Source organism: Pseudochaenichthys georgianus, chromosome 8, assembly GCF_902827115.2.
Source record: "Pseudochaenichthys georgianus chromosome 8, fPseGeo1.2, whole genome shotgun sequence".
Classification (NCBI taxonomy): Eukaryota; Metazoa; Chordata; class Actinopteri; order Perciformes; family Channichthyidae; genus Pseudochaenichthys; species Pseudochaenichthys georgianus.
The window spans coordinates 1,162,332-1,187,844 of record NC_047510.2 but is presented as its reverse complement, the minus strand read 5'-3'; the positions used below and the strand labels follow the sequence as shown (position 1 = coordinate 1,187,844).

The window sequence follows — 25,513 nt, the reverse complement described above, 5'->3', positions numbered from 1 at the left end:
CATTTTACACTCGAACTGTTTGCACATCATAGACAGGAATTTAGACAATATAAATAAATGTTCAGCACAAGTAATAAGTATAATGGAAAGTAGACATAGGCCTACACTTGGGTCAAATGTCATTGCTGTGATCTGATTAGTGTGCTCTGCAGGTTTACTATTGTTCTAAGTAACAGTGGGATTTAAAATATTGGAGAAAATATGGAGATGTTCTTTCGTAGTGTGTGGAATATGTAATGCTGGAAACATGTACGTTTTTCAATTTATAGGAGCAAATGGTTTCCTGAAAGAGTTGTTGGGTAAATATGTAGCAATGGATGAAACAATTTTTAGAGTGAGTTTTTGTAATATCATTAGTAGACATCAATTATGTTGTTTAGATGGCATTTAACAATTAAGACAGATAGTATGATTAGAAAGAGTCAGAGTGGAAAGGGTTGGATTTATTTAACCTCAGTGTGCTAGACTTCTTATAGGTAATGCGTCCCGAGACCTGGACTCCCCCTCTGAGTTAGAAAGGCTACGATCCCGACCCTCCAAGCAGAGAAAAGACCTAACCCAACAGGAGACTCCTCCTTCTCCATCGAGCAGACAGAGAACCAGAGCTGAAACAACAACAACAAGACTGCAGCCAGAACTATCTCCACCTGTGGCATCCAGAACCAAACAGCATGCTGACATACAGAGAGATACTCTCATCAGTCCCTCAGACGGGACCATGAAGTTCCAAGCTAAGCCACGAGATTTGGCACAAGAGCAAAGTGTGGGACATGAGAGCAGAATCCGCCCTCCATAAAAACAGCAGAGAGACTGTGAAGGAGGTGATGAAATGCAAAGCAGTGCAAGAACAGTGGCATGATGGGGGCTGCAGATGTAACTGGGCCAATGGCTGCCTAAAAGAGTTACAGCGGATGGAGATACAGCTGATGGACTGAAGAGAAGACAGAATCAGAGGAGTTGGCATGGTCGATTAGAAGTGAGGAGGCCGGGGTCACGGCTTGAGAAAACCAGGGGAGGAGAAAAGGAGAACGGGAATGAGTGAGTTTACACATAAACACACTTATTCACAAAACGCACATTTAAAGAACTTGAATTAACTTCATAAATACGTAAAGACAACAATATTTATTAACCATGAATTAGACTTGATAAATAAAAATAGCAGTCAAGAGGAAACTATTAAAGTAAAATGAGAATCATCCTAAAACACACTGTGGGATAAAGGGGGAGACATGATATAAATATTCACTACACTTTCAGCAGTGGGTGTTCTGGAGTACAGAGTAGAACCATATTCTTCAATCTTTTCATCATGTTAACAACATATTCTTTAAGAGATTTGTATTCACGTTTGAAAAAAGTAGTGATCTCATTTGTTACAATATTGATCACCATTAAAGGGATAGTTTTAGGAACCACTCTATAAGACAATCTTTATCTGTATGGATAATGTTAAAGGGAGATCTAGTGCCAAGCCAGATATAGTATTCCAATCTAAATAATTGATTTCACCATTGTGGCATAGTTATTACCATAGGAGGCTTTAAGATGGAAATATGAAATGACTTCTGTTTTTAAATCCTTGATAAAGGAGGGAGTAATTGTTGCATGTTCGGACATCCAGGGTTCCACACACTGCTAAAGAGTTTAACATTGATTTTTAGGTGACCAGAATTGAAGATGAGCTATGAAATGCATAGCAGAGCTACACAGATCCTAGTAATGTTTTGACACAAGATAATAGTTATGTACACAACTTTCTGAAATATATCTATTAGACATTTTAATACTAATTAGGTGTAAATGAATTGCAGTAGTAGTAGTACTCTAAGGAAGTGAGTTTTGTACCAAGTTTCAGGAAAGGTGGGAGGCAGAAGTCCCAATGAAAAGTTAGAACCATCTTGAAAATCATAGTTGAAATCGTGAATGAATAAGGAATGGCGCTCCGCATATGATATATTTTTGTAGATAAAGGGTACCCGCCTATGCTGAATTACCTCTGAAAAGACTCTGCAGAGCACGACATGGCCAAAAGACCGAGACCAAATGACCTTTGACCCTGACTGACAGTGTGACAAAAGCACTGTCCATGACTGACTCTGGGGTGTACCTGACCAAACCTGACGTGACAACCAGACGGTGTGAGTGTGAATGAATGCCGGCATGTGATCAGTGTAACTGCATGATTCTAAAACAATAACTAACCAAGCATGTTTTTGGACTAACATATTATTTTGGAGCTCCAAGGGAAACGAGAGGTTTCCTAAAATTCCACAAAAGGGGAAACCGCACATGTGACCCGTTTCTAATCTACTTGATATTTTACTCCCACAGGAGTTGGCGGTTTGCAAATGTAAAACTCAAACTAAAATCTGAAGGACGGAGAGAAACACTTCTTTTCACTGAAGTGTTTACTGTGGAAATAATGATAATGGATGTAAAATTGTAAATAATGTTCGTTATGTCCCTAACCAATATTTACCTGACAGTTTTTTCCCCTCCCCATTACAGGGTTTTGTTACACATGAGTTCATGTGTAAAAAGGGGGGAGTGTGTATAATGTCAACATGGCTGTAAAATTCACAATTTAAATTTTTCTTTTAAGGATTGACAGAAACCTACCGCCCCAACCCAGATGTTCAAACTGAGCATTGAATGATAGTTTTATAATTAACCTGCTCCATATCTGGGGATAAGATACTGTTTGATGGATGTTGACATGTTTCTAATATTGATTGAGTTATAGCAGGTAACACAGATGCAGAATCAGTGGCCAAGGGGCTACTGGAGAGATGTAATTCCAGAATGGAATACCGAAGAAGTTGACCTGTGATAATGAAACAATTTTGTAATATTTTAACAGGTATTAGAGTAACTGAGGTTTGAAATGTAGAAAGAACATATTACAGTTAAGCTAAAACATAGTAATGTAATGAGACCGAATTTAATTTAGACAACATCTTGTAACTAGCCTGTTAAAGAATTAGAAGTAAAAGCCATAGACTTTATTGTTTAGTTCATTATGGGGATATACATTTAATTTAAATTCATAATAGAAAGACATTTGATGACAGTATGTTGGAATTCTGTATTCATTTTTCAGCTTGATAATAGACAGGTGGAAGCCGTATTGCCAGGTGCAATCGATGGGATTTCTGCACACGATCCAAGCAGAGAATGACGTACCTTACAGGACAGATACACTCAGGAAATCATTCACTCTGACAGCATCATGACTTTAGTTGTTTTTGAATCCATAATGAAATTGTATTACATAACGTTAGTGTGTGTCTTTACCACAAACAGGAATAGTTCATTGTTATATTTAGATTTGAGAAAGATTACAAGGATTTTATTTAGTTCACCATGAAGATGTTTTTTGTTTGTAACATATGCCCAGTAGTAAGATTCAAATATCAGCAGGTTCTGAATTATTATTCCTCTGTCCCACAACCAACAAGAATGTGGATGGGGAGAACTATATCTACTAGAACCAGCAGAGATTCATAAATTACACCAGAGACACAGTAAAGTAAATAAAGAGTAATATTTAGCTATGTTCAGATAGTTTAATCCTTCTTATACTTTGTAAAAGAACAAGTGCCTTTACACCAGATACAGTAAGAAGATGATTTATGATGTGAAAGGAGGGAGTTAGACGTTTTCCATACCAAGCTAATTGCTGCTATTTTACGAAGTGACATTAAAGGTTTAAGCTAGAAGTTATGCACAAATGAAAAACTTCATATTATGATGAATATGTATTCTTATTTGTATTTTTTTTACTTTTATGAGTTATGTACCATGCAATGTTCGGATGAAGAACTCATTGATTTCAATATTATTTACATACCTTAACGGTATGTAAGGAGGGATTGTTAGAAATTAAAATCAATGTTGATATGGCGTAATTTGAATTAAATACACTATTTAATTTAAATCAGTTTTATTCTGAAAAACCTGAAGTTCACTAACTATTAACTTAATACTTTTATTCTGAAAATGCTTCACTTCCGGTTAGCATTAGCATGTGGCGAAATGCTGCATTTTCAAACCGTGAATCAAGGTGAAATGACATGTGATGTTGTACACTGAGCACACTGGGTTTATCACTCATTTATTGCTGCTGAATAACGTTTATTAGGGAATGTTTAAATAACCACAGACACCAGAATTATGTAGTTTAACAATAGAACAAGGCCGGAATTGCATTGGACCCGCCCCCGACGACGTCGGCCAATAGGAGAAGACCTCAGATGACAACAGGAAGAGCAAGCCAAGGATTGACCTCTTCCACCTGCTGACCCGGACTGACCGGGCGGATGAGGAGAGCGCCTCCACTCGCACATTTCATTTTGTACAACACCGCATCTTTTGTGTAATTAAATGCTGTTAACTTTTATAAGCTTCCCTTGACTATTGTCAGTCTCTCCTGCCTTCAGGGTTCTAATATTCACTAACAGATCACATCATTATTTTTTACCACATTTAAACATTGTTAACCAATGTATTTACACATTTTATTTTATTTAAGGTGGCAGTGGCCAAAGAAATCTTACGGTAATTACTCCAGAACTTGAAGGGTATACTGGAACTCAACTGAAGAATGTCTCCAGCGCAGGAAAAATGACCCTCTACATTGTCCCTCAGCAAGGACATCTGGATGATTCTCCACTGCCTTTCAATGCTACAGAATTTTCCAAGATGCCAAAGTCAACGTGTCGCAAATGTGGACAGAGCATGCAACTCCAACTCCTCGGCATACATTTGGAGGAGTGCAGAGACTATGTGAGTTGATAAGCCTACATTTACTTGAATAAGCCAAAACCTTTTTTTTGCATGTAGGCATATAGCTGTCTAACAGAAGTTAAATTAATTTCTCACTTGTTCTGACAATGTACCCAATAAAAAGAGTTGTTAAATAATAGTGAAGTCACGTTGTAATAACAATAACTCATCTCTCTCGAGTTTTCCTTTTGAGCTTTGCCAAACGCCACTGTGTCAATGTTGTCCTACTTAGGTTCCCGTCCGGAGTTGTCCAATATAGCGGACCATCTCGCACATGCGCACTGCAGATCGGGCAGAGCTGCAGATCGGGTAGTGACAATGGGTCTTGCTCGTTCTTTCGCTTCCCGTCTGATGAAAGGACCAGGAGTGGCTGGATCAAGTTAGCTACCTAGCTAGTAGCTAGCACGTTAGTTAGCATTACAGCCTTGTCATTTTTATTAGCCTTATTATGAAGTAACATTAAGCAACCCAAAATGTTAAATAGTAAGAGTAGTAGTCATATTTTGTGAACCCTTTGAAGAGTACTGTCACCGGTGGGATCATTCTATAATACACCATTTAAGCCCGGGGGAGAAATGCTAACGTTACATCAGCATCGCCAATCTTTTGTACTTCATGCTATCTGCACAAATGGTTGACATTAAACATTAAAAAGACCAGGCAGTTCAGAGAGAATCAAAGGAAGGCAGGCAGGCAGCTTTGCATGACATTCTTCTGGACGTGTTTCATTGTGGTGATAGTGAGGGTAGGCAATCGTTTTGTTGACAAGACAGTAGTGACGGCCATCTTGGTGACGTGTGTTGTTCTGCGAGACCAGAGATGTAGTTCATTGAGCGTTTCACACAAACAAATGTGTTACTTCACAGTTTTACGACCCATTTTTTTTTTTTACTTGCAAAATTATCTTTTAAAATCGACAAACATCATATGTGTAATTCGTGGCACAATTCAAACGGGATCGAAAGATAATCTTTCTCTCTCCATTGACTTCAATTCATAATTTTAGAAATAAGGTCCCATGGACGTCCACCGGAAGGGGAGGGACTTCGCCACTCTATTATAAAATATCTATATTTCGTCCATCCGTTCTTGAGGTATACATTTGTGGTGTTTTTGGCGCCACCTATAGTCCAAAAAGAACATGCTTTGGTGTGCCTATTTCCCAAGACAGACTGAACCTCTCAACCAAAATCTGTGATAAATGGATACATTGTTGATGAGATATGAGCATTTCTGTCTAAGCCACACCTTTTTGCTAATGTTGGAAATGTTGAACCCATCGACTCCAGAATGTAAAATGTTTTCACCAGTCCTGGCAGCTGTGTAAAATGTCGCTACATGAATGGCGTTGTAAAGCCCTGGAAAACAGGTTGAATGCGCAGACCAAGATTTCTAAGAATAATAGTTCTGCGAATAACAATAGGTCTTCGCACAGGCAATTTATCATGGGCATACATGCGAATGTACTGTACTTAAAGGAATGGTCCACTCATTAGATAATTAATCAAAACTTCAGTATTTAGTGAAACATTATGTTTAAACCATACCCTGAAGAAATCAGCGATATTCCCCGGTAAATAATGATTTTATAGCTCTTTTTTATCAAAACCTGTATATTCCGTCTGGCCGCCGCCATTTTTGCCATTTTCAGTAGTCACATGATGACGTGACGTCATCCATGCGTTCACTTTGTCAACACACGGAAACATGGCGGAGTATTTGAGTTCGGACTCGTCAGCAGAGGAAGAAGTTTTGACCAATGTGAAGAGATTGGATGGGGGAATTCAGCCATACATATCAGTATGACAATACGACACCCTCTGTCCTTAGACCCTCACATCGTACAAGGAAAAACTCCCGAAGAAAACCCACAGTTTAAAGGGAACATGGGAGAAACCTCAGGGAGAGCAACAGAGGAGGGATCCCTCTCCCAGGACGGACAGACGTGCAATAGATGCCGTGTGTAAATTGAAAAGATAATCCATTTGCAACATAGGTAGTCCAAATGTTTGGAAATGCATGTGTGTATAATAGGAAGATGATATAAGATACTATATGTATGCATGTAGTACCACCCTTGCTAGCGAGTCCCTCTCTAGTTTAGCATACTCAGCTTCGTTGTCCCTGGCCATAGACTCACGATGTTATGGGCCCGGAAAAAAATTGGGGGAAAATACACACTAGCCGGTACTACGCTATATGGAAAGGCCACCAAAAACTGTCCTGGCCTGGACGCTAAAGGACGTTAAAACGGGACTAGCCGCTGCAATGGAAATGCGCTATAACATACCTTATTCTTACTCCGAGCACTACTTCTGCTCCTCCGTCGCTTCACACTTGCAGAGGGCGATTTCTCAACTGGCCGAACTGGTGTCCTGGTCGGTGATGACACCAGAAAGACCGATGGTACTGCATCTCCATTAAGTAATGGTTGTTCCATAAATCCCATGTTATGTTTTATCATACTCTCAGAGTAGTCGTCTGGAAATTTGAAATGTTCGCTGCATACATGAGCCTGTGAATCTCTCGGTTCGGGCCGGCCACATTTCGCTAGCCACTGCCTCCGAATGTACTTCTTACGCTTACCTTTTGGAAACAGATGGAACCGAGCATTCCGTGGATTGTTCCTATCAGAATTGTGGCAATATTTCGCGATACAGTGAGGCATATTTGAAGAGAGAAACTACAGTAAATAACATGGAGATCAACGTGTCTTCGAAAACCAAACGCATGGTTTACGTCACGTCCGGAAAATGGCGGCGCCCACAGTGTTGATGTTATTTCGGTATATAATCAGTTTAAAATCACTGATAATGTCATCGGATTAATAAAAAAAAAAAAAAGACTGGCAGAGACTGGTCTGTTTTATCGGATGATAATTATTTAAAAATGAGTGTCATGAGCATACCATTCCTTTAAGGGGAGACTGACACTAAAGGTGAATACAGTAACATGTGTATCTAATAACGTCATCACAATCGCAAAACATTGATATGCAAATTAGGCGTTAACAAGGCCTATTTAAAATGCACAAATTGGCATGCAGTTACCAAGGCATTGCAGGTGAAAAGGATAAAACAATTAGAGTGAAAGAAAACATGGAAGCAAAATAACCCAATTTACAAGTACATGAAAAAATGATATTTTTGCCTGTAATGTCCTTAAACAGTAACTTCATAATTTTGATTTTTGGCTGCTCATTTAATAACTACTAATTTGTTGTCTGCTCTTGTGCTTAGTGAATACTAAAGAAAACCATTGTCTCTGTGTTAGCTGATCATTTTGTAGAATTCTGTTGAGTATTAAAGGACCCATGTCATGCTTTTCTGGTTAGTACCCGTCCCCTTGTGTGTTATGAAGGTTTTTATGCATGTAAACGGTGTGCAGAGTCAAAACCCTCAAAGTACACCCTGTAGCGAGTAAAACTCTAAAACAGAAAATACCTCCCCAAAACGCCTCGTTGGAGATACGTCACTGTCCATTTGATTCTTCCGGGTACGCATGATGTCAACCGTACCCGGAACGAAATGGACCAATCCGTGGAGCCGTTACGTTACGTCCGCGGAGCAGTTACATTTAGCCCCCGCTGATTGTTCCAATTTGACCAATCCAGGGACTTCCTCACACACAGTGCAGGCAGCTCTGCTGATTTCTCCTCCCTGGCTGCAGGCTGATAACAGACAGTTGGGATCGCGGCGAAATTCTCTGGGGATATTTATCAGCTGCTTGTGTGACAGTCAGACAGTGAATACTTTACAGCGGCCGCTGCTGTGAGTTAATGGGAGAATAAACTCCAGTGGACGAGCAGCACTGCAGCGGTCGGTAAATGCAGCTGAAACACATTAATAAACAATGAAAAGTATAAGGTTGGAGAAGTAGTTATTTAATTTAATCTGGCTTCGTATGATTAAAAGTAACACGATCATCGACCTGACGCAGTCCCCCATTGTTGTTGTTGTGAGCGAAGCACGGAGCTAGAACGGGAGCTGCGTTGGTGTGAAAGGGGCAACAGTCACAGACTATGGCTGTGACTTGTGTGTGACTGACGCGAGCTTGCGCCTCGTCGTTCCGATAGCTCCGCCCCTTCGCTCCAACCCCCCTCCCTCCCCCCACATCCACAGGTGAAAATTACTTTAGCGACACATTTATCGCAAGAAGTGTAGCAAAAGTCAAGGCAGCCGATTCGTCGATTTATACTGCCACAGAGCCGATTCGTCAAGTTGTAATGACTGATTTGAGAGGTTGTAATAACCAAGTTGCAGCTGTAATGGAAAATATATTTTAAAAATATATTTTTTTCTGCAAGTGAACATTTCATGACGAAGTTCATTTTTTTTGTACAAGCTAAAACACTTTTTTTTTCAAGTGTAAATGTATGCACACAAGCTCAGATTTTTTTTCTACCTGTGCTCACATCAGGTTTTACAAGCTCTCGCATTTTGCACCATGTCTACCTTCATACGTAGCCCCCGCCGGCCGGGACTATGGGGCTTAACAGGTCAAAAGTGTACATGAACATAGTCATTGAGTAAATGTACCTGATTACATTGTACCCCTGGTAAAGAGGACACTGACAGTACTAGGGATTGAAAGTACATCATGAGATGTTAGAATTATAGCCCATAACAAGGTTGTATAGCTTACACATTCCTCTCTACATTAAGTTGAATGTTTTCTATCTTCTGTTTGTAATGAGAATTATCAACATGTATTTGCTTTGAAAGTACAAGCATCCCTGTTCTTGAAAGGGCCAGCTGTCTAACCTAATCGCACAGATGGGACCGAAAGGTTTGCAAGGCAACATGTTTGGAGGGATTACTTTGTGGAGGAAAGTTGTTTTAGCTGAGTGATTGGTGAGAAGCAGAGTGTAACAGGTGATAAGAGGATAAAACAGAAGACCGATGACTGGCAGAACACAGGTTTCTTCTGAAGGGAAACAAGGTCACCTTACCTGCATTTACTCACAGTAAACGTAATGCCCTCTCTACTTATATTTTCAGCACATCATAAATTAAGACTAGATCAAGCGACTCTTCAGTGCCAAAATCCATCAGTGATGTCTGGGATAATCATGCGTGTTGGACAGAATGGTGAGCAACAATAAATCCGCAAATTCTAAACCAGCCGATGAATGTCCTGGCCAATGGACAAACGGACTATCAAATATCACACAGTATAACATACTTTGCTCTAACACAAACAAGAACCATGAACACAGAAGAACAAAAGCAACAAGACTACACATCTAGTGATGATGACAAGAGAAGAAAGAAGCGATGAAAGCCAGTGTTAACAAAAGAAACAAAGAAAAAGGGTGAAAAGGAATGAGAGAAATACATGGAAATACCCCAACTACTAAAGCCAAATGATTTTGGACCCCTGATGAATAACATTCTCACCAGTAGGGCTTTCTAGTCCCCCAGCTGCAGTGTCTCCTCCTCGCCCGGGAGGGGCAGTAGCAGTGGTAGTACTGTTTGCAGTACCAGTGTACTTCTTCCGACCACTGTACTCAGTGCTGCTCTCGTCGTCCAGGACTGTGGTGGCTCCTGACTGGATTCCTGAGTCTGAAGCGTAGTAGGTCTGCTGCCATTCTGCCACCTTCACCACACTGTCCGCCTCCGTCACTGCAGGGAACAACATGTGACTCTCATCAGTACTAATAAAACCACTACTCTATTGCTACTTATACTACTGCTGCTACTGCTGCTATAGCTAACCTACTAATGGGACGGAATAGCTAAATCTGTAGGGACTTGGCTCTGGAACCAAAGGGTCGGCAAACGACCAAAATATAGAGTGTGGAGCTGAAGAGGTGCCAGTCCTCGCCGAGGTGTCCTTAAGCAAGGCAGCAAACCCTCACCGCTCTATGACGCCAACCATTGGCAGCCTCTCCACTCTGACACCTCTCCACTCATGCATGAAGTAAAGGTCCTGTTTGTTCATGTGTAGTGTATGTGTTATGTAATGAAAATAAAACCAGACAGAAAAATGTAATTTTGTTGAGAGGATTAATACAATTACATTTAACCTTAATATTCAACCCAGTCTCACGGCATTTCGTGTTCACCAACACGATTTTTAATCTATTGATTCGTGTTCACCATCATGATTTGCCCCTTTTTTTCGTGTTGCACAGCACGATTTTAAAAGCAATGTATTTCTACTGCCTGCAGCACGTCTTTTTCTCCGGTCGGGTCGTGGGAGACCGGAAGCTGTGTGGTTCATAAAAACATGTTCTTACTCAATATCAAGCCACAGTTATTGCTTTTATTTTAAATCGTATAATTTCGGACTTTTGTTGCCGTCTGTGAGGAAAATAAATGGGGCTCAGAGCCTCAGGATACTGAAATCTGTATTTTTAAATATTTTTTTCCTTCTAATTTGTTATTCTTTTAAAAATAACACACTGTTATTTACTCACCAATAACACACAATTATCCTTGCTTTTATTTATTGGTTTAATTCCATAATCTCGGGCTTTTTTGGTGTCCGTCAGGAACTGAATTTCAAAATAAGATAACCGGAAACAGACGTAGGCCTATAAGGGACATTTCGAGCATCATTGCTATTGTCAACATTTCTGAGTTTAGGATGGCCGAAGACACTACACTACCCATAATCCCCAGCTATCGTTTAGGACTACAGTCCCCGTAAGGTTACGCAGAGCGTCAAACAGCTGTGTGAAATGGAACGAAACCACGCCAGTCTATCCAAAACTGGAATCGAACGCCCCCCCCAGAACTACACATGCTGGCTATTGTGTTTCGCAAAATGTTCTATGGGACGTCTCTACAGAACGTTTTCGTGTTTCCCACAATTAGAAGTTGCCAGTATTAAACACATTGGTGTTATCAAATGTAAAACATATAATTAATAAATGGGTGAAAATCGCTTGTGTCCATAATGCGCAGCATTAATATATACCCACATGACAGCTCATTGTTACTTTGTAATTCTACTCCACTACAATTCAGAGGTTAACCTGGTATTTTTACTCCACTGCATTTATTGTAGTTACTTTGCAGATTCTGATTAATGATGTGAAATATAAACAACCCTTAAATCAGACTTTAGTTACACCTGAGTAAAATTCAGGGAAGGTGATTGTCAAGTGCCAACAATCAGGAGAGATATTTGATAGTTGGTGCTTGAGAAGACTAAACATGTATCTGCAATTGACATGAATGGAAACAAGTAATAAAGTATATTCATTACTCGTTATTAATAGTTAATTAAAGACTGTATATTATGGCTATTTTGCACATCCCTTTTAAGATTTTCAAAGGTTTATTGACATATCATACACAACTACGGTGTAGTTATGCAATGAATGAAACACTTGGGTCACAGGTTCCTCAACAGTGCATTACAAGACATCTATCAATATGTGTGTACCACCACCATTAAACTGTCATATTCTGCACATTTCTTATTATATCTACATACATAAGAGTATAATTAATGTGTATAATATCAGTTAAAATAAGTGCTTCAACATAGTTAATATTGCAGGAAAGCAATATATTAGACGTTAAGTACTTTGTCAGGCTTAATATTTATCTGTAGATAGATACCCCCAAAGACCTTAATCTGTTATTTAATGTTTAAATAAAGGTTAATTCGTTTTTCTGTTTTGCACCTCCTCATATTAATATCATTGTACATCCTGCGGTCGTGGCGAAGTCTATAGGGACTTGACTTGGCAACTGGAAGGTCACCAGTTCAAGTCCCTGAGCAAGGCACCGTTCCCCTACTCACCGGGCGCCGTTCAAAATGGCAGCACACTGCTCCTAATGGGTCAAATGCAGAGAAACAATTTCCCCACAAGGGATTAATGAAAGTCCATCTTATCTTATCTTAAACTGTTTTATTGTAGAGATCACTTATAGTATCTTCTTGATTTTTTATATTCTATATTTCTATCACAGACCTTCTACTTTCCCCCTATGAAAGTATGTACTCTTCATATTTTTGAAAAAAATATTAAGAGTACATTATTGTTTTTATGTGTTATATTATTTATAACACATAAAAACAATAATTCAATAACGTGCTTTAACCACTAGGCGGTGCACACAAGGTACACACAGCCATAATAACTTTGTATTATTAGTGTAGGACACGTTTTATTCATGCTTTCACATCATTTTACAGCATATTGCTATACTATTTCAGACTCAGTATTTACATTCTTACATTCAAAGAAAATCAGTAATATCTTTAAAAACTACAGTCCTTTTATATCAGCTGTGCACCGTTATGGTGTAAATATAACCTATCTGTGAATTAGATCAAATGTAAAAGTCAGCTGAATTAGTGTTGATACTGCAAGGAGACGTATTGTGTGAAGAGAAATTGAAGATGTTGTTTAATTGTTGAATATATTTATGATCCACGTCAAGTATTCAGTTTCGGCTGCATTTTCTCAGTTTTTCCAAAGGTCTTCTCATCAGGGCTCTATAAATAAAGAACTACGGCAGATCTGTAATATACAATGCAGCCGAACCGTGTATTACAATGCCGTTATGTGATGACTTTCAAAGAGAAAAGCAAGAACACTCGGAATTAAGTATTATTTTATTCTTTTAAAATGTTTTCCGGATTTCATATCATATAAACACAAAATCCCAGCATGCATTGCAGCTAAAACATCCAATAAACGAGCTTAAAACCATAGCTGAGGATCTTGGGTAATCGCTCGAAATGCCTACGTCTGTTTCCGGTTATTTTTATTTTGAAATTCAGTTCCTGACGGACGCCAAAAAAGCCCGAGATTATGGAATTAAACCAATAAATAAAAGCAAGGATAATTGTGTGTTATTGGTGAGTAAATAACAGTGTGTTATTTTGAAAAGAATAACAAATTAGAAGGAAACAAATATTTAAAAAATACAGATTTCAGTATCCTGAGGCTCTGAGCCCCATTTATTTTCCTCACAGACGGCAACAAAAGACCGAAATTATACGATTTCAAATAAAAGCAATAATCGTGGCATGATATTAAGTAACAACATGTTTTTATGAACCACACAGCTTCCGGTCTTCCTCGACCCGACCGGAGAAAAAGACGTGCTGCAGGCAGTAGAAATACATTACCAGTAGAAATACATTGCTTTTAAACTCGTGCTGTGCAACACGAAAAAAAGGGGCAAATCGTGTTGGTGAACACGAATCAATAGATTAAAAATCGTGTTGGTGAACACGAAATGCCGTGAGACTGGGTTGTCATATTACTGCTACTGCTTCAGCTGCCATACTATTTCTATTACTTTGAGTGGTACTAAAGTGACAGCTACTGCTACAGCCTTGCTGCTGCTACTACTACTACTACTACTACTACTACTACTACTACTACTACTACTACTACTAGCTAAAGCAACTACTTCAAGCTCATGCAGGTGTGTGTTGTTAATCTAATTACCACAGTAAACTGTGTGTAAAGCTGTTTTCAATGCATTGAATGTCTCCTGGGTTAAAAACCCATTGTAGCCAACGACAATGGGTTGGTTAATAAGTATAACACTACTAATTACTCTGCATTATGGCCGGTTGATTAGGATTTGTGGTCGGCATTGAATCACAGTAATGTGCACAATAGAGATATGAAGTGTGAATAAAATATGAACTGTTCTTAAAGTCTTGGTCCTGTTATCATCTGAGAGTAATCAAACCGATTAATATTGAAGAGTCAGAAGTAATCTGTTTTTGCTTTTGATAGGAAATATTATTATAATATTATTCTGGTTAAACTTTTAAAAATAATGGAAATATCTGGCTGCAGTGGTGACAGAACACTTACTTTGCATGGACATCATCTCCACCCGATGGTACCTTCACTGACCTCTGACCTGCAGAGAAAGAGAGGAAATATGATGTCTGCAAACAGGATCGCCCACAGACTCAAACTAATCCTTCTCTGGAGGATTAAGGCTTTAATCACAATATTCTGCAAATCATGTTAAAGAATGAGTTATTCTCCCATTCCTCCAAGAATTACAACTAAATACTTTGCAGTGCATCATGGGGGTAATCGTGCTTTTGCACAGATGAGCTTTCACTCACATGTGCACCATTTCACTTATCATTTCATTTACTTCAAAGTGTACACTTTTGTCTTTAAATACATGTTTTGCACACAAACTTAAGACAGCTTTTATAAACTAAACTTTACTGTGTATATACCCTCTCTGTATCTACTCCTGTTGTGATAAGATAATATTTATTGCATTCCGCCAAACACTGATGAGCTGCTGCAAGTTACACAGATGTCAATGTTGTGAGTCATATCAAAACATTGAGAGCTGCTTTATCCAACTCCCAGGAGCCAGGGCTGGTGAAAGGTCATAGCATCTCATCATCCCTGCCAAGAGCACTTCACAGACCCCAGAGCAACATGGGAATTCACCCTAACGCTCAGAGTGTGTGTGTTGTCACAGTACACACAACATTTTGCTTCACTCAAGTGCCGCAGATCCATCCGTGAGATGGATGTAAGGAGAGATCAAGATTGGTTTGCAGGAGTAAGTCTCCTAAAACTTCTGAAATAAAAGCTGACAAGACCATGTTTCACAAACAATCTTTGCCGTGCTAAAGCTACAAATGATGCTCAATGCTTCCAGCACAGATTTTTCACATTAAAAGCCTAAACGTTTCAGAAATATGTTTGCACAGTCAAAGGTCTATGCAGTTTATATAGACATTTAACTATTATATAGTGATAAAGGAGCCAGCTTGCCTGTTGTTGAGATTAAGCTGTGGTGATGGAATTCTTGCTCTGTACATATTTATTTGATATGGCTGACGATGATAAGCCTCTTGATTCATGTTGCGTTCTGGGAACACGGTTTAACTAAAGCTCATATTAACGTTATTGTTTAACCCTCCTGTCGAGTTGGGGTAAAAGCTGACCAACTAACAACTTTCATCAATCATAAATATTGTGTTTTTGAAGAATTGTCGACTTTTTAGAGACATCAAGCAGTTTAAATAATTTAAAAATACTTGTTCTGATATAAGGCATTCTCAAAACTATCCGTCTGTCAAACATTTAAAAATGTAACATTCTCTGACTGAACATCGTGTCCAAATGTAATGTTATCGTTCATCAGATGTAATTGTAGTGTTAAAATACACTATTACTGGTGGAGCTTGTGGAGTGCCTTACGACACACAGTTCAATAGGTTGGTCTGGCTACAGCTAATTCAAGTCTTTCAATCTAAATTAACTTTAAACATTTTCAAGTGTTATATTTTTGTAATATCCAAAATTATAATAATTTCAGGTCAAAAGAGGTGGAAGAGCAAGGTTTAAATCACCTATAACACAAATATAGTCTTACTTAGAACAGGAGATAGTGGTGCACTTTGGCCAAAATAAGTTTTACAAAAAGTCCCTCAGGGCTTCCATAACAAGGTGTGGACATGTGGAAGTCATTTTCAGCACTCCTCAATGTGGATGAAAAAGCTCCGTGTGTGTGTGTGTGTTTAGTTCCTATGTTTAAATGTGTCGAAATAGTTCCCCAGTGTAGTGGGTGTTCCTTATCTAATCACAGTGACCCACATCAAATAAATTGACTTTCAATTACAACCAGTCTCTCCATTTGGGAGTCAGCAGCAGTGAACAGTAGAAATACGGCAGATACAGATTTTTCTCTGTGTGCATCCTTGCTGATTACATTACTCAATGGTTCGTTTTGTTGAGAATCTTGAAACTGAACTGAGCGAGAGTACCGGCCTGAACAACCTGCGTATCGCGCGAGCACATCGGGCTCTCGGTCCCAACCCTGCTGAGACTGCCACCCTCCAGATCCACAGTTGTGAGGTTTCTGAAATATACCAGTAAAGAGGAGATTATCTGTGTGGCGTGGAGAAATAGCATCACCGTAGACGCCCTGAGCCTGTTTTGCAGGTCTCAGGCTTGAAAATGACATTCCCAGAACAAATTACTATAACTTCACTTCTAAAAGGGGTGCCGTGCATATGTCCTCTACACTCACGCCGTTGAACAAGACTGTTGTTACAGCCATACCACATGTAGAGTGTGCACGGACCCCAGTGGGGAAGGCTCTCCCCGCCTGCCCATAGGCATGTGAAATGCACTTGCAGAGCCATCCTGTCAGGTGTTTCTTGGACAGAGCTTTACCGGACACACCATCCCCAAAGCACACACACAGCTGTTCAGTGCGCCTAAAATGCCAGCGCACAAACCCCAAATACCCCAGTATAGGGTGGAAGACCAAAGCCGTCTAACGGTATAGCCCTCGACCTGAACAAACTCCTTAGGTTATTGGGAACAAAGGAGGGGTCCGGTCTGACGGCCCGTCCACACAGCAGCGTTAAAAAAATCTTCCAATGCTTCTGCCTATATACTTTGAATGGGGTGACGTCACTTTGCCTCAGTTTTCGCCGAACTGCATTGTGGGAAGCAAAGCGGAGATTTCCAGGCATCTCAGGATTCAAAAGTTGAGCAATGTTCAACTTTTGAATCTTCTGAAGCTTTCGGTGGAAGCGTCAGCCAATCAAGTCATATGCCAGTACAAGCTCTAGCCAATCAAACCGCTGCTTGTGTGTCAGGGGCGGGAGATTCATGTGATTGGTTGTTGGCCGAGCTTCAGACACGCCCGGAAGCTTTTTCCAAAGCCACTGTGTGGACATACCGTTGGTGTCGCCCCTCTACGGTCACCCCGAATCAAAAGGCAACTCGGGTGCACCGACAGAGCTTTCAGCTTGCACACTCTCTTGGCCGAAGTGAGCCTGTTAAGCCCTGAGCCTGTTTTTCAGGTCTCAGGCTCGAAAATGACATTCCCAGAACAAATGACCATATCTTCTAAGGGTTAAATTCATAATCTTTTTTCTCAAAGTAATGATAAACCTGTGAGTTGGATGTAGAAAAGTCAGAATCAATATAGATGTTTTTTATTTTCAAGAAAATTCAGATTGAACATAGTAAAAAAACGGTAAATTATAGTGTCCGTCCAACAATTATTTTTTACTTATAGTGAAAACTACTCTTGGATGATGGTAAGGTAGACTAAAAGTTTTAGGAATCCAAAGTACAACATATAATAAGTACCCTGTATCAAGATTGATGCAAAACAAGTGACCTTTTTAGAGAGGTTTAGCAAAAAAACTCCACCTCTGAGGTGATTTGGGTGGAAATAGGCGTTTTTACCGTTTGGGCCAATAGAATCGAAGGGGAGTTTTCACATAGACACCAACGTTAATACAAAAAGGTGGGGGCTTTGCGCATATAGTTTTGCATGAGAGTGAAGCTATCTCTTGCTCTAACATCTGGAAACGGAAAAGCAGGGTTTATTGCTTATGGATTATCAGAAATAATTTCAAAGGGACACAGACCATATACTGTATATAAAAATGGACGTAGGGTCCGTGACGTCACCCATAGGATTCTGCAGACTTGCCGAGAAGCCCTTAGTAGGCGGAGTCGGCCACTAACAAATATTAATGTTTGCATGACATTAGTTATTTATATTTTGATATCACTTAATTATACGTTTAATGCATTTAAGTCAAGCTAAGGTACATGTGATGGTAGCTAGTTAGTGCTCTTACCTGTGAGGCCTCCTCCAAATAGCATAATAACCAGACTGTATCATTAAAACTAAGTACCAGTTCTAGATCCTTGACTTTAGACAAACAATTCAAAAGACAACATGTATTTAAAGACCAATCTTTATTTGAAGGTGCCTCTTAAACTGAGATATTATTTATACAGTAATAGTATTGACAATCTAAAAAAACTGAGCAACTCAACAGTCAACTTTATATTTCTTATTGTCTAAAGCATTTATTATTTTCATTTTCCCCCTCTCATATTCAGTGTGGACGGATTGAGACAGCGTGGTGTCCAGAGAGCTGCAGAGACTTCAATCAACTGATGGAGTGTAGATGTGGAAATAGCTGCATTCGATCAGCTGACTGTGTTTACAATAAAACTAGTTTCTTAGTGAATGTCCTGTACTGGTCTTAAAATCTCATAACATCAGCTCTTAATGTTCCTCTTGGATGTTCTTCTTGACCCTCAGAGAAGGAGAACATGTCGTGTCTTTCAGGCATGTCCTTTCCTAACAAAAATGACAGGAAACATAAAACTTATTATTGCAGAACAAGTGTGTTATTTATGAAAGCGGTGTGTTTGTGTGTTTAGGGGCTGTAGATATAATTATTTTGTAATTGTAATGTTTTTTGTGAGCTACAAAGACAATCAGATTATGAATGAACAGTATGACGTTCATCGACATTGAAATATATGTTATTGTCAAAATAATATTTAACTGTTATTAAAACGTAGTGCAACTGTTGAAGCTTGCTCTGTTGTCTCACTGAAAGAATAACTTTTACCACCTTTTTTACAGACAATATTGAGAGATAAATAGTAGCAGTTCTCACTATGTGTTAAATATCTTTGCCTTCAATACATTAAATTAGAAAGCTGACAAAGTCATATTGCTTGTTAACATCTAAATGTAACTTTTGGCATTTATATATACCTTTATATATACAGTCTATGATTTTAACTTGGATGCTACGATTAGCATCGTTAGCACCGATGTAGCTACCACTAGCTTACACGCTAACCCAAGCCTTAACATTCATTAAAGGTGGGGTAGGTAAGTTTGAGAAACCGGCTCGAGATCGCTAGAATTTTAAAATACACAACTGGAGAAAATCTGCCACTTCCTCACAGAGCCCCTCCTCCAACACACACGAACGCGCACATGACCAATGAGGGCACGAGATAAGTTTGTGCCCCGATGGAAGGCTGACAGGCAGGTAGGTACAGCCAATCCGTTTAGCCGGGCCGGCTAAACAAATTGGTTGTACTTTTTACAGTATTACGGCTTCCACAGATGACATTTTTGTATGGATTTTTTGTCAAAGCACTTAAGATATTCATTGCTATCGGGATGTTAAGAGCATTCCATGAGCCGGTTTCTGAAACTTACCTACCCCACCTTTAAGTAGCTGATTAAAATAATCAACACATAAATAAGTACTCGATTTTCACTTACCGCATTCATGCACCGTCTGTTTTAACCGCAGAGTGAGTCACAATAGTCCGATATATAAGCATGAAGAACAAACAGCCACGGCCGGCTTCAAGTTGTGTTTCCTGGATGAACTGACCAGGCAGAGTCCCTGTAGCTTCACGGAGCAGCGAGCAGAGAGACAAGAAGCTAGCAGCAGCAGTCACTTGACAGAGCCGTCACTCAATGTGACCACGCCCTAATTTATGCAAATACTTTAAGACCTAATATAAATAAAAGGGTCGTGTTAGAAAACAATTCACTCACAGATCCATAATCATGAAGGTGGAACCTAACTATATCCATAATAATATTTATTGCATCCAGGGGTAGAAACATGTTTTTTTCTGCTGTAAAGGTGGGCATTTTAATATGGGGGTCTATGGAAATTGCTCCTTTCTGCAGTCAGTCCCTATCGGCCCTCTATATGAACTGCAGTGTGTGGCACTTCCGTGTTGGCGTCCCGGCTCTTCCCCAGAGTTTGCCGCTTGACACAGACACATTGGATTAACCTATGGATTAACTTCAGCTGCGTTTTTATCGTTTTAATGCCATTGAAGACCACTTTTGACCAGACAACGACCAAGGTAGGCCATGTTGCCAGTTTTAGCTACCTTGCGCCACATGTTTAGATGTCTGTTCTTGTTATTACCTCCGCGAGTTCTTATCATAGAGTGATAATGTATGTACCAAACGGTTCTGTGTCATCTCACGATGTGAATCGATGGATTGGATGTGCAGAAAAGATAAATAATAAGGGTTTTATGAGTGAGTCTCTGTGCAGTAAAGGCTAAGCGTTAGCATTGTGGTTTTTTTTTTTTTTAAATTAAAATGATCAGTTAGATGAGTTTCTTCCCGTTACATGGATATAAAACATGCATAGTTTATTAAATATTAAGATGCCCTCAGACACTGTTTCCTCAGATGACTCGTTTTTCACCCCCGGTATTGGGGGGAAGGTGCTTAACAGGTTAGGGCAAGCAGCAAAGCTGTTTTCAATGATAGCGCCTTCAGGGAGGAGAGCTCCAGAGGCTCAAATGGTTCTGTGACCAAAGCCTCGAGCACCAACGGCAGATCCCATTGCGGGGTGGAGACATGCACCACTGGGCGACCCCCTGCAAAAAACGTGCCATAAGCGGTTGAGTAAAGGCTGACTTGCTGCCAATCCCTCATGGCAGGACGAGATGGCTGCTGCATACACTTTAACTGTGGAATGAGGAAGCCCCCTGTCCACCAGTATCTGTAAATAGGACAGAATAGAGCCCAACCTACAGGATAGAGGCTCTAGACTCCTTTCTTCACACCATCGCTGGATTCCCAACCACTTCGTCCTGTAACAGGCTGTGGTGGATCCTGCTCTTGCTGCCTGGATAGTCTGAATAACATTGTCAGACAGTCCAACCCGTCTCAGCCTGTCCCTCTCAGGAGCCAAGCCTGGAGAGATTGGCCCAGAGTGGGTAACGCCCCTATTGCACCTGCTTCCTAAGACAAATTCCCCCAGACCTGAGGAACCGTCCAGGGCTGGCCCACCATCTGTGTCACCTCCAGATACCACGGCGCAGAGTGGCTACCAGGATGTTCTCGTCTCACCCTCTCCAGGAGGGGGAGAATGAGACGCAGTGGTGGAAAGGCGTAGAGCAGCTTTCTTTTTATTTTTTTGTTTAACAGTTTTTATTGAGATTTCAAAATCAGAAAAAATATACATTCAATAGCATTGCATCCCACCCCATCCCGCCCACCCAACCCTCCCCAACCGTCCCCTTAATTCCAGATCTTCACAAGGATGATTGTTCATTGAGGTTTTGTCCAACCAAGGATATGTGAACAAATTCCAGTACATACAATATAATACAATGTACAAGGACAACAAAGCACATCAGTGGGAAATAGTCATACAAAAAAAGGATAAGTACAATAACCAAGAAAAATAAAAAATAAAAACAATTAATTAATTAATTAAATAAAGAAAGAAAATAAAAGAAAAGAAGAAGAAAGGGAGGGGGATGGGGTCCTGCTGCTGCTGCTGCACAGAGCCTTTTAGAGTGTACTGGATTGTTTCAAGTTTAAGGAAGTGCATAGTGTCTCTTATCCATCTAGTAAAATTGGGAGGTGCTTGATCCTTCCAGGACAGGAGAATTAGGCGCCTGGCAATCAAGGAGGTAAATGCTATGACTGCCTGAGTTTTACCTTTCAGGTTGCCGGTTTCAGGGATGAGGCCAAATAAAGCACATACAGGATTGGGTGTGATGTCTTTTTGAAAAATCTTAGAGTATGCAATGAATATGTTGCCCCAGAATGAGCTGAGGTTGGGACAGGACCAGAACATGTGAATGTGATCTGCTGATTGACTGTTACAGCGAGGGCATGAAGGGTCTAGGTCAGGGAATAGCTTCGCCAGCCTTGCTTTGGTAAAGTGAAATCCAAGAACAATTTTGAGTTGTATCAATGTATGCCTAGCACATGGGGAAGAGGTCAAGAAGTCAAGCACTTTCTGCCATTGATCGTCTGCCATTTCCTCACCAATGTCATTCTCCCAACGACTCCTGACATGTTGCAAAGATAAAGCGACGATATTGTTTATACTATTATAGAGAAGAGAGACCAGCCCTTTGCTACCCGGCAATAGTGAGAGAATATGATCAATTGCGTTGTTCATTGGGATGTCAGGAAAAGAAGATATATTTGTCTTAACAAAGTGTCTAATCTGGAGATATCTGAAGAAGTGAGACTGTGGTAAATTAAATAATTGAGAGAGTTGTGTAAATTATCCAAATTTCCCATCTACATACAAAGTACGAACGGATTTAATCCCAGTTGTGTCCCATATCCCGAAAGTAGAGTCAGAGAGGGAGGGAGGGACGTTGTAATGATTCTTGAGTGGAGAATGTACCGACGTTGTCTGCAAATTGAAATGCCTTCTAAATTGCGACCAAATTCTGACGGAGTGATACACCACTGGATTAGAGCTGAATTGAGGTAAAGAAGGAGAGGACTGAGCGCATAGTATGGAACGTAGATTAAGTGGGCTACTCCAATTGTACCCAGGCCTCGCCATTGCCAGGTTCAACTTCCTTCATCCATTGTAGCATTGCTTTTATATTGCACGCCCAGTAGTAGTGGATGAAATTGGGTAGGGCCAGGCCGGCAAGTTTTTTAGGTCTTTGAAGGGCACTTCTCCTTATTCTTGGGGGCTTGCTATTCCAAATGAATGATGAAATGCTTCTCTCCAATGAATGAAAGAAATACTTTTTTATCAAGATAGGAATATTCTGAAAAAGGTAGAGGCATTTTGGTAATACAATCATTTTTATCAGATTAACACTGCCGATTATGGACAAAGGTAGGTTTGTCCATCTAGTCATATCGTTCTTACATTTTTCAAACAGTGTGCCAACATTCTTAGTGAAGAGGGATGGAAAAGAGTGTGTGATTTCAATCCCAAGATATGTAAAGCCCTTTTGGACAATTCTGAATGGAAAGTGTGATGCAGGGATTAAAGCGGCTGGTGGATTAAGGGGAAACATCTCACTTTTTTCATAGTTGATTTTATAGCCTGAAAATGTACCCAATTGATCTAGGATTTTGAGAATAGGCGGGACAGATGTTAGGGGGTCCGTAATATATAAGAGAATGTCATCGGCATATAAAGATATGTTGTGTCTAAAGCCTCCGCGCACCACGCCCATGAAGTCCTCAGACTGTTTTAGAGCTATGGCTAGAGGTTCGACAGCAATGGCGAACAATAGAGGGGATAAACAGCAGCCTTGACGTGTGCCCCTGCCAAGAGGGAAATATTCAGATTGTTTACCATTAGTGATTACTAGTGGTTGAGAGTAGAGGAGTTTAATCCATGAAATGAAGGAATCAAAATAGGAGTCAAAAATAGATACTGCCATTCAACTCCATCAAACGCTTTTTCAGCATCCAGAGATATCACCATTTCGGGGGAACAAGAAGAAGATGAGTAGACAATATTGAAAAGCCTCCGAAGATTGGAGCTTGAGTGTCTGTTTGAAATGAAGCCAGTTTGGTCTGGCGAGATAATCTGTGGAGTAACCTTCTCCAAGCGCGAAGCTAGGACCTTGGATAAAATGTTGTAATCCACATTAAGTAGGGAGATTGGTCGATAGGAGGCGCATTGAAGTGGGTCTTTGCCCCCTTTTGGTAAAAGAGTAATTGCAGCCTGTCGTAAGGTAGGTGGAAGAACGCCAGAGGAAAGGGATTCATTAAACATGTCTTTGAGCAGGGGGCAAAGGTGGGGTGCACATTTCTTATAGAATTCTGAACTATAACCGTCTGGCCCAGGTGTTTTATCACATTTTAACGATGTAATAGCTCTTAGAATTTCTTCATTGGAAATCTGGCCTCTTAATAGAGAGTTCTGTTCGGCTGGAACTGAAGGGAAAGTAAGTTTACCAATGAAATGATTTAGTTGTGAGAGATTATCACATTCAGAGCTGTATAAGAATAGAGCGTGAGATGTAAATGAGTTTGGAGTCCCTTACTTTTTTTGCCCTGGAAGAGTATTAAATTATTTGCCCACGGAGGTAGGCCTTGAGGGTCTCCCATAAGGTTGAATGAGAGATTTCTGCGGAGGTGTTAGTTTCAAGAAAGAAGATAATTTGAGAAGTGATATGACTTACAAACAGTTTGTCAGCTAGAAGGAGGGAGTCAAGTCTCCAGTTTGGAGAGGGTCTCAGGGAGTTGCTGCTCCATAATCTGAAACTGTAATACTTTTCATATGAGCAGGAGTTACCAGTAGTCTATTATCTAAGAGAAAGTAGTCAATGCGTGTCTATGTGTGATGAACATTGGAGAAGAAGGAAAATACTTTTTGGTTGTTAAATGTAAATCTCCAAATATCCAAACAGCATTTTGAGTACTGAAATCGTTGATAACTTTAGCAGATTTGGTAAGAGGTTAGATGATCTATCCAATGCAGTGTTAAGCACGCAGTTAAAGTCTCCTCCTATTATCAGATTGTAGGTGATATTACTGGGGTAAGGTGGAGAATAGTTTGTTAAAGAAATTATAATCATCACTGTTTGGTGCATAAACATTGACCATAATAAAATGATAAATCTCCCACTTGTGTCAGCGATCACCTCCTTAGCTTGAAGTCGAATGTCCTTATGTATGAGGATTGCTGTCCCCCTGGTTTTGCCATTGAACTGTGAGTGGAAAACCTGGCAAACCCATCCCCTCTTGAGAAACTTAACGTGGTTGTTTTTCAGGTGAGTTTCCTGTAGAAAGGCTATGTCTGAGTGCAGCCGTTGCAGATAAGTGTCTATTTTCTGTCTTTTCACCCAGCTGTTCATAACTTTAGTGTTTAAAGATACAAAGTGGATGGGCCGAGCTTGATTGCAGTTGGATGTAGTTGTCATATTCTAAGAGATTAGTGGGACAAAGAGTAAGAACAGAAGTGGAGCAGGGTAGGGCCTGGTGTGGGGTGTGGAGAGGGGGAAAGGAGAATGATGGGACAAGAGAGATAAAAAAGGAAAAAGAAGAAAAAGGGAAAACTAAACTGGTGGCATAAAATCCTCTAACATTGTGAAAAACAGCATCCCAGAGGGGACGTGGGGCTTAAAATGTGCACTTAATTTCCAGCTCAAAAAACACCTAACTTACACTAAGACTGTGTTGTCAATAGTAACATCAACAAAAACAGGATACAACAT

The 25,513-nt window shown here is 40.0% G+C and overlaps 1 protein-coding gene across 1 annotated transcript in view; it reads right to left on the bottom strand.

Annotated features, from left to right (window-relative positions):
* The window catches only part of LOC117451071 (junction plakoglobin-like), a 339,882-nt gene that overhangs the window by 122,606 nt on the left and 191,763 nt on the right, over positions 1-25,513 (bottom strand). Inside the window, exons 3-4 of the mRNA XM_071203922.1 lie at positions 14,588-14,636; positions 10,188-10,412 (exon numbers count right to left, since the gene is read on the bottom strand). Coding sequence (XP_071060023.1) covers positions 10,188-10,412; positions 14,588-14,603 — 241 coding nt within the window. The 5' untranslated portion in view covers positions 14,604-14,636. The remainder of the gene's footprint in view (positions 1-10,187; positions 10,413-14,587; positions 14,637-25,513) is intronic.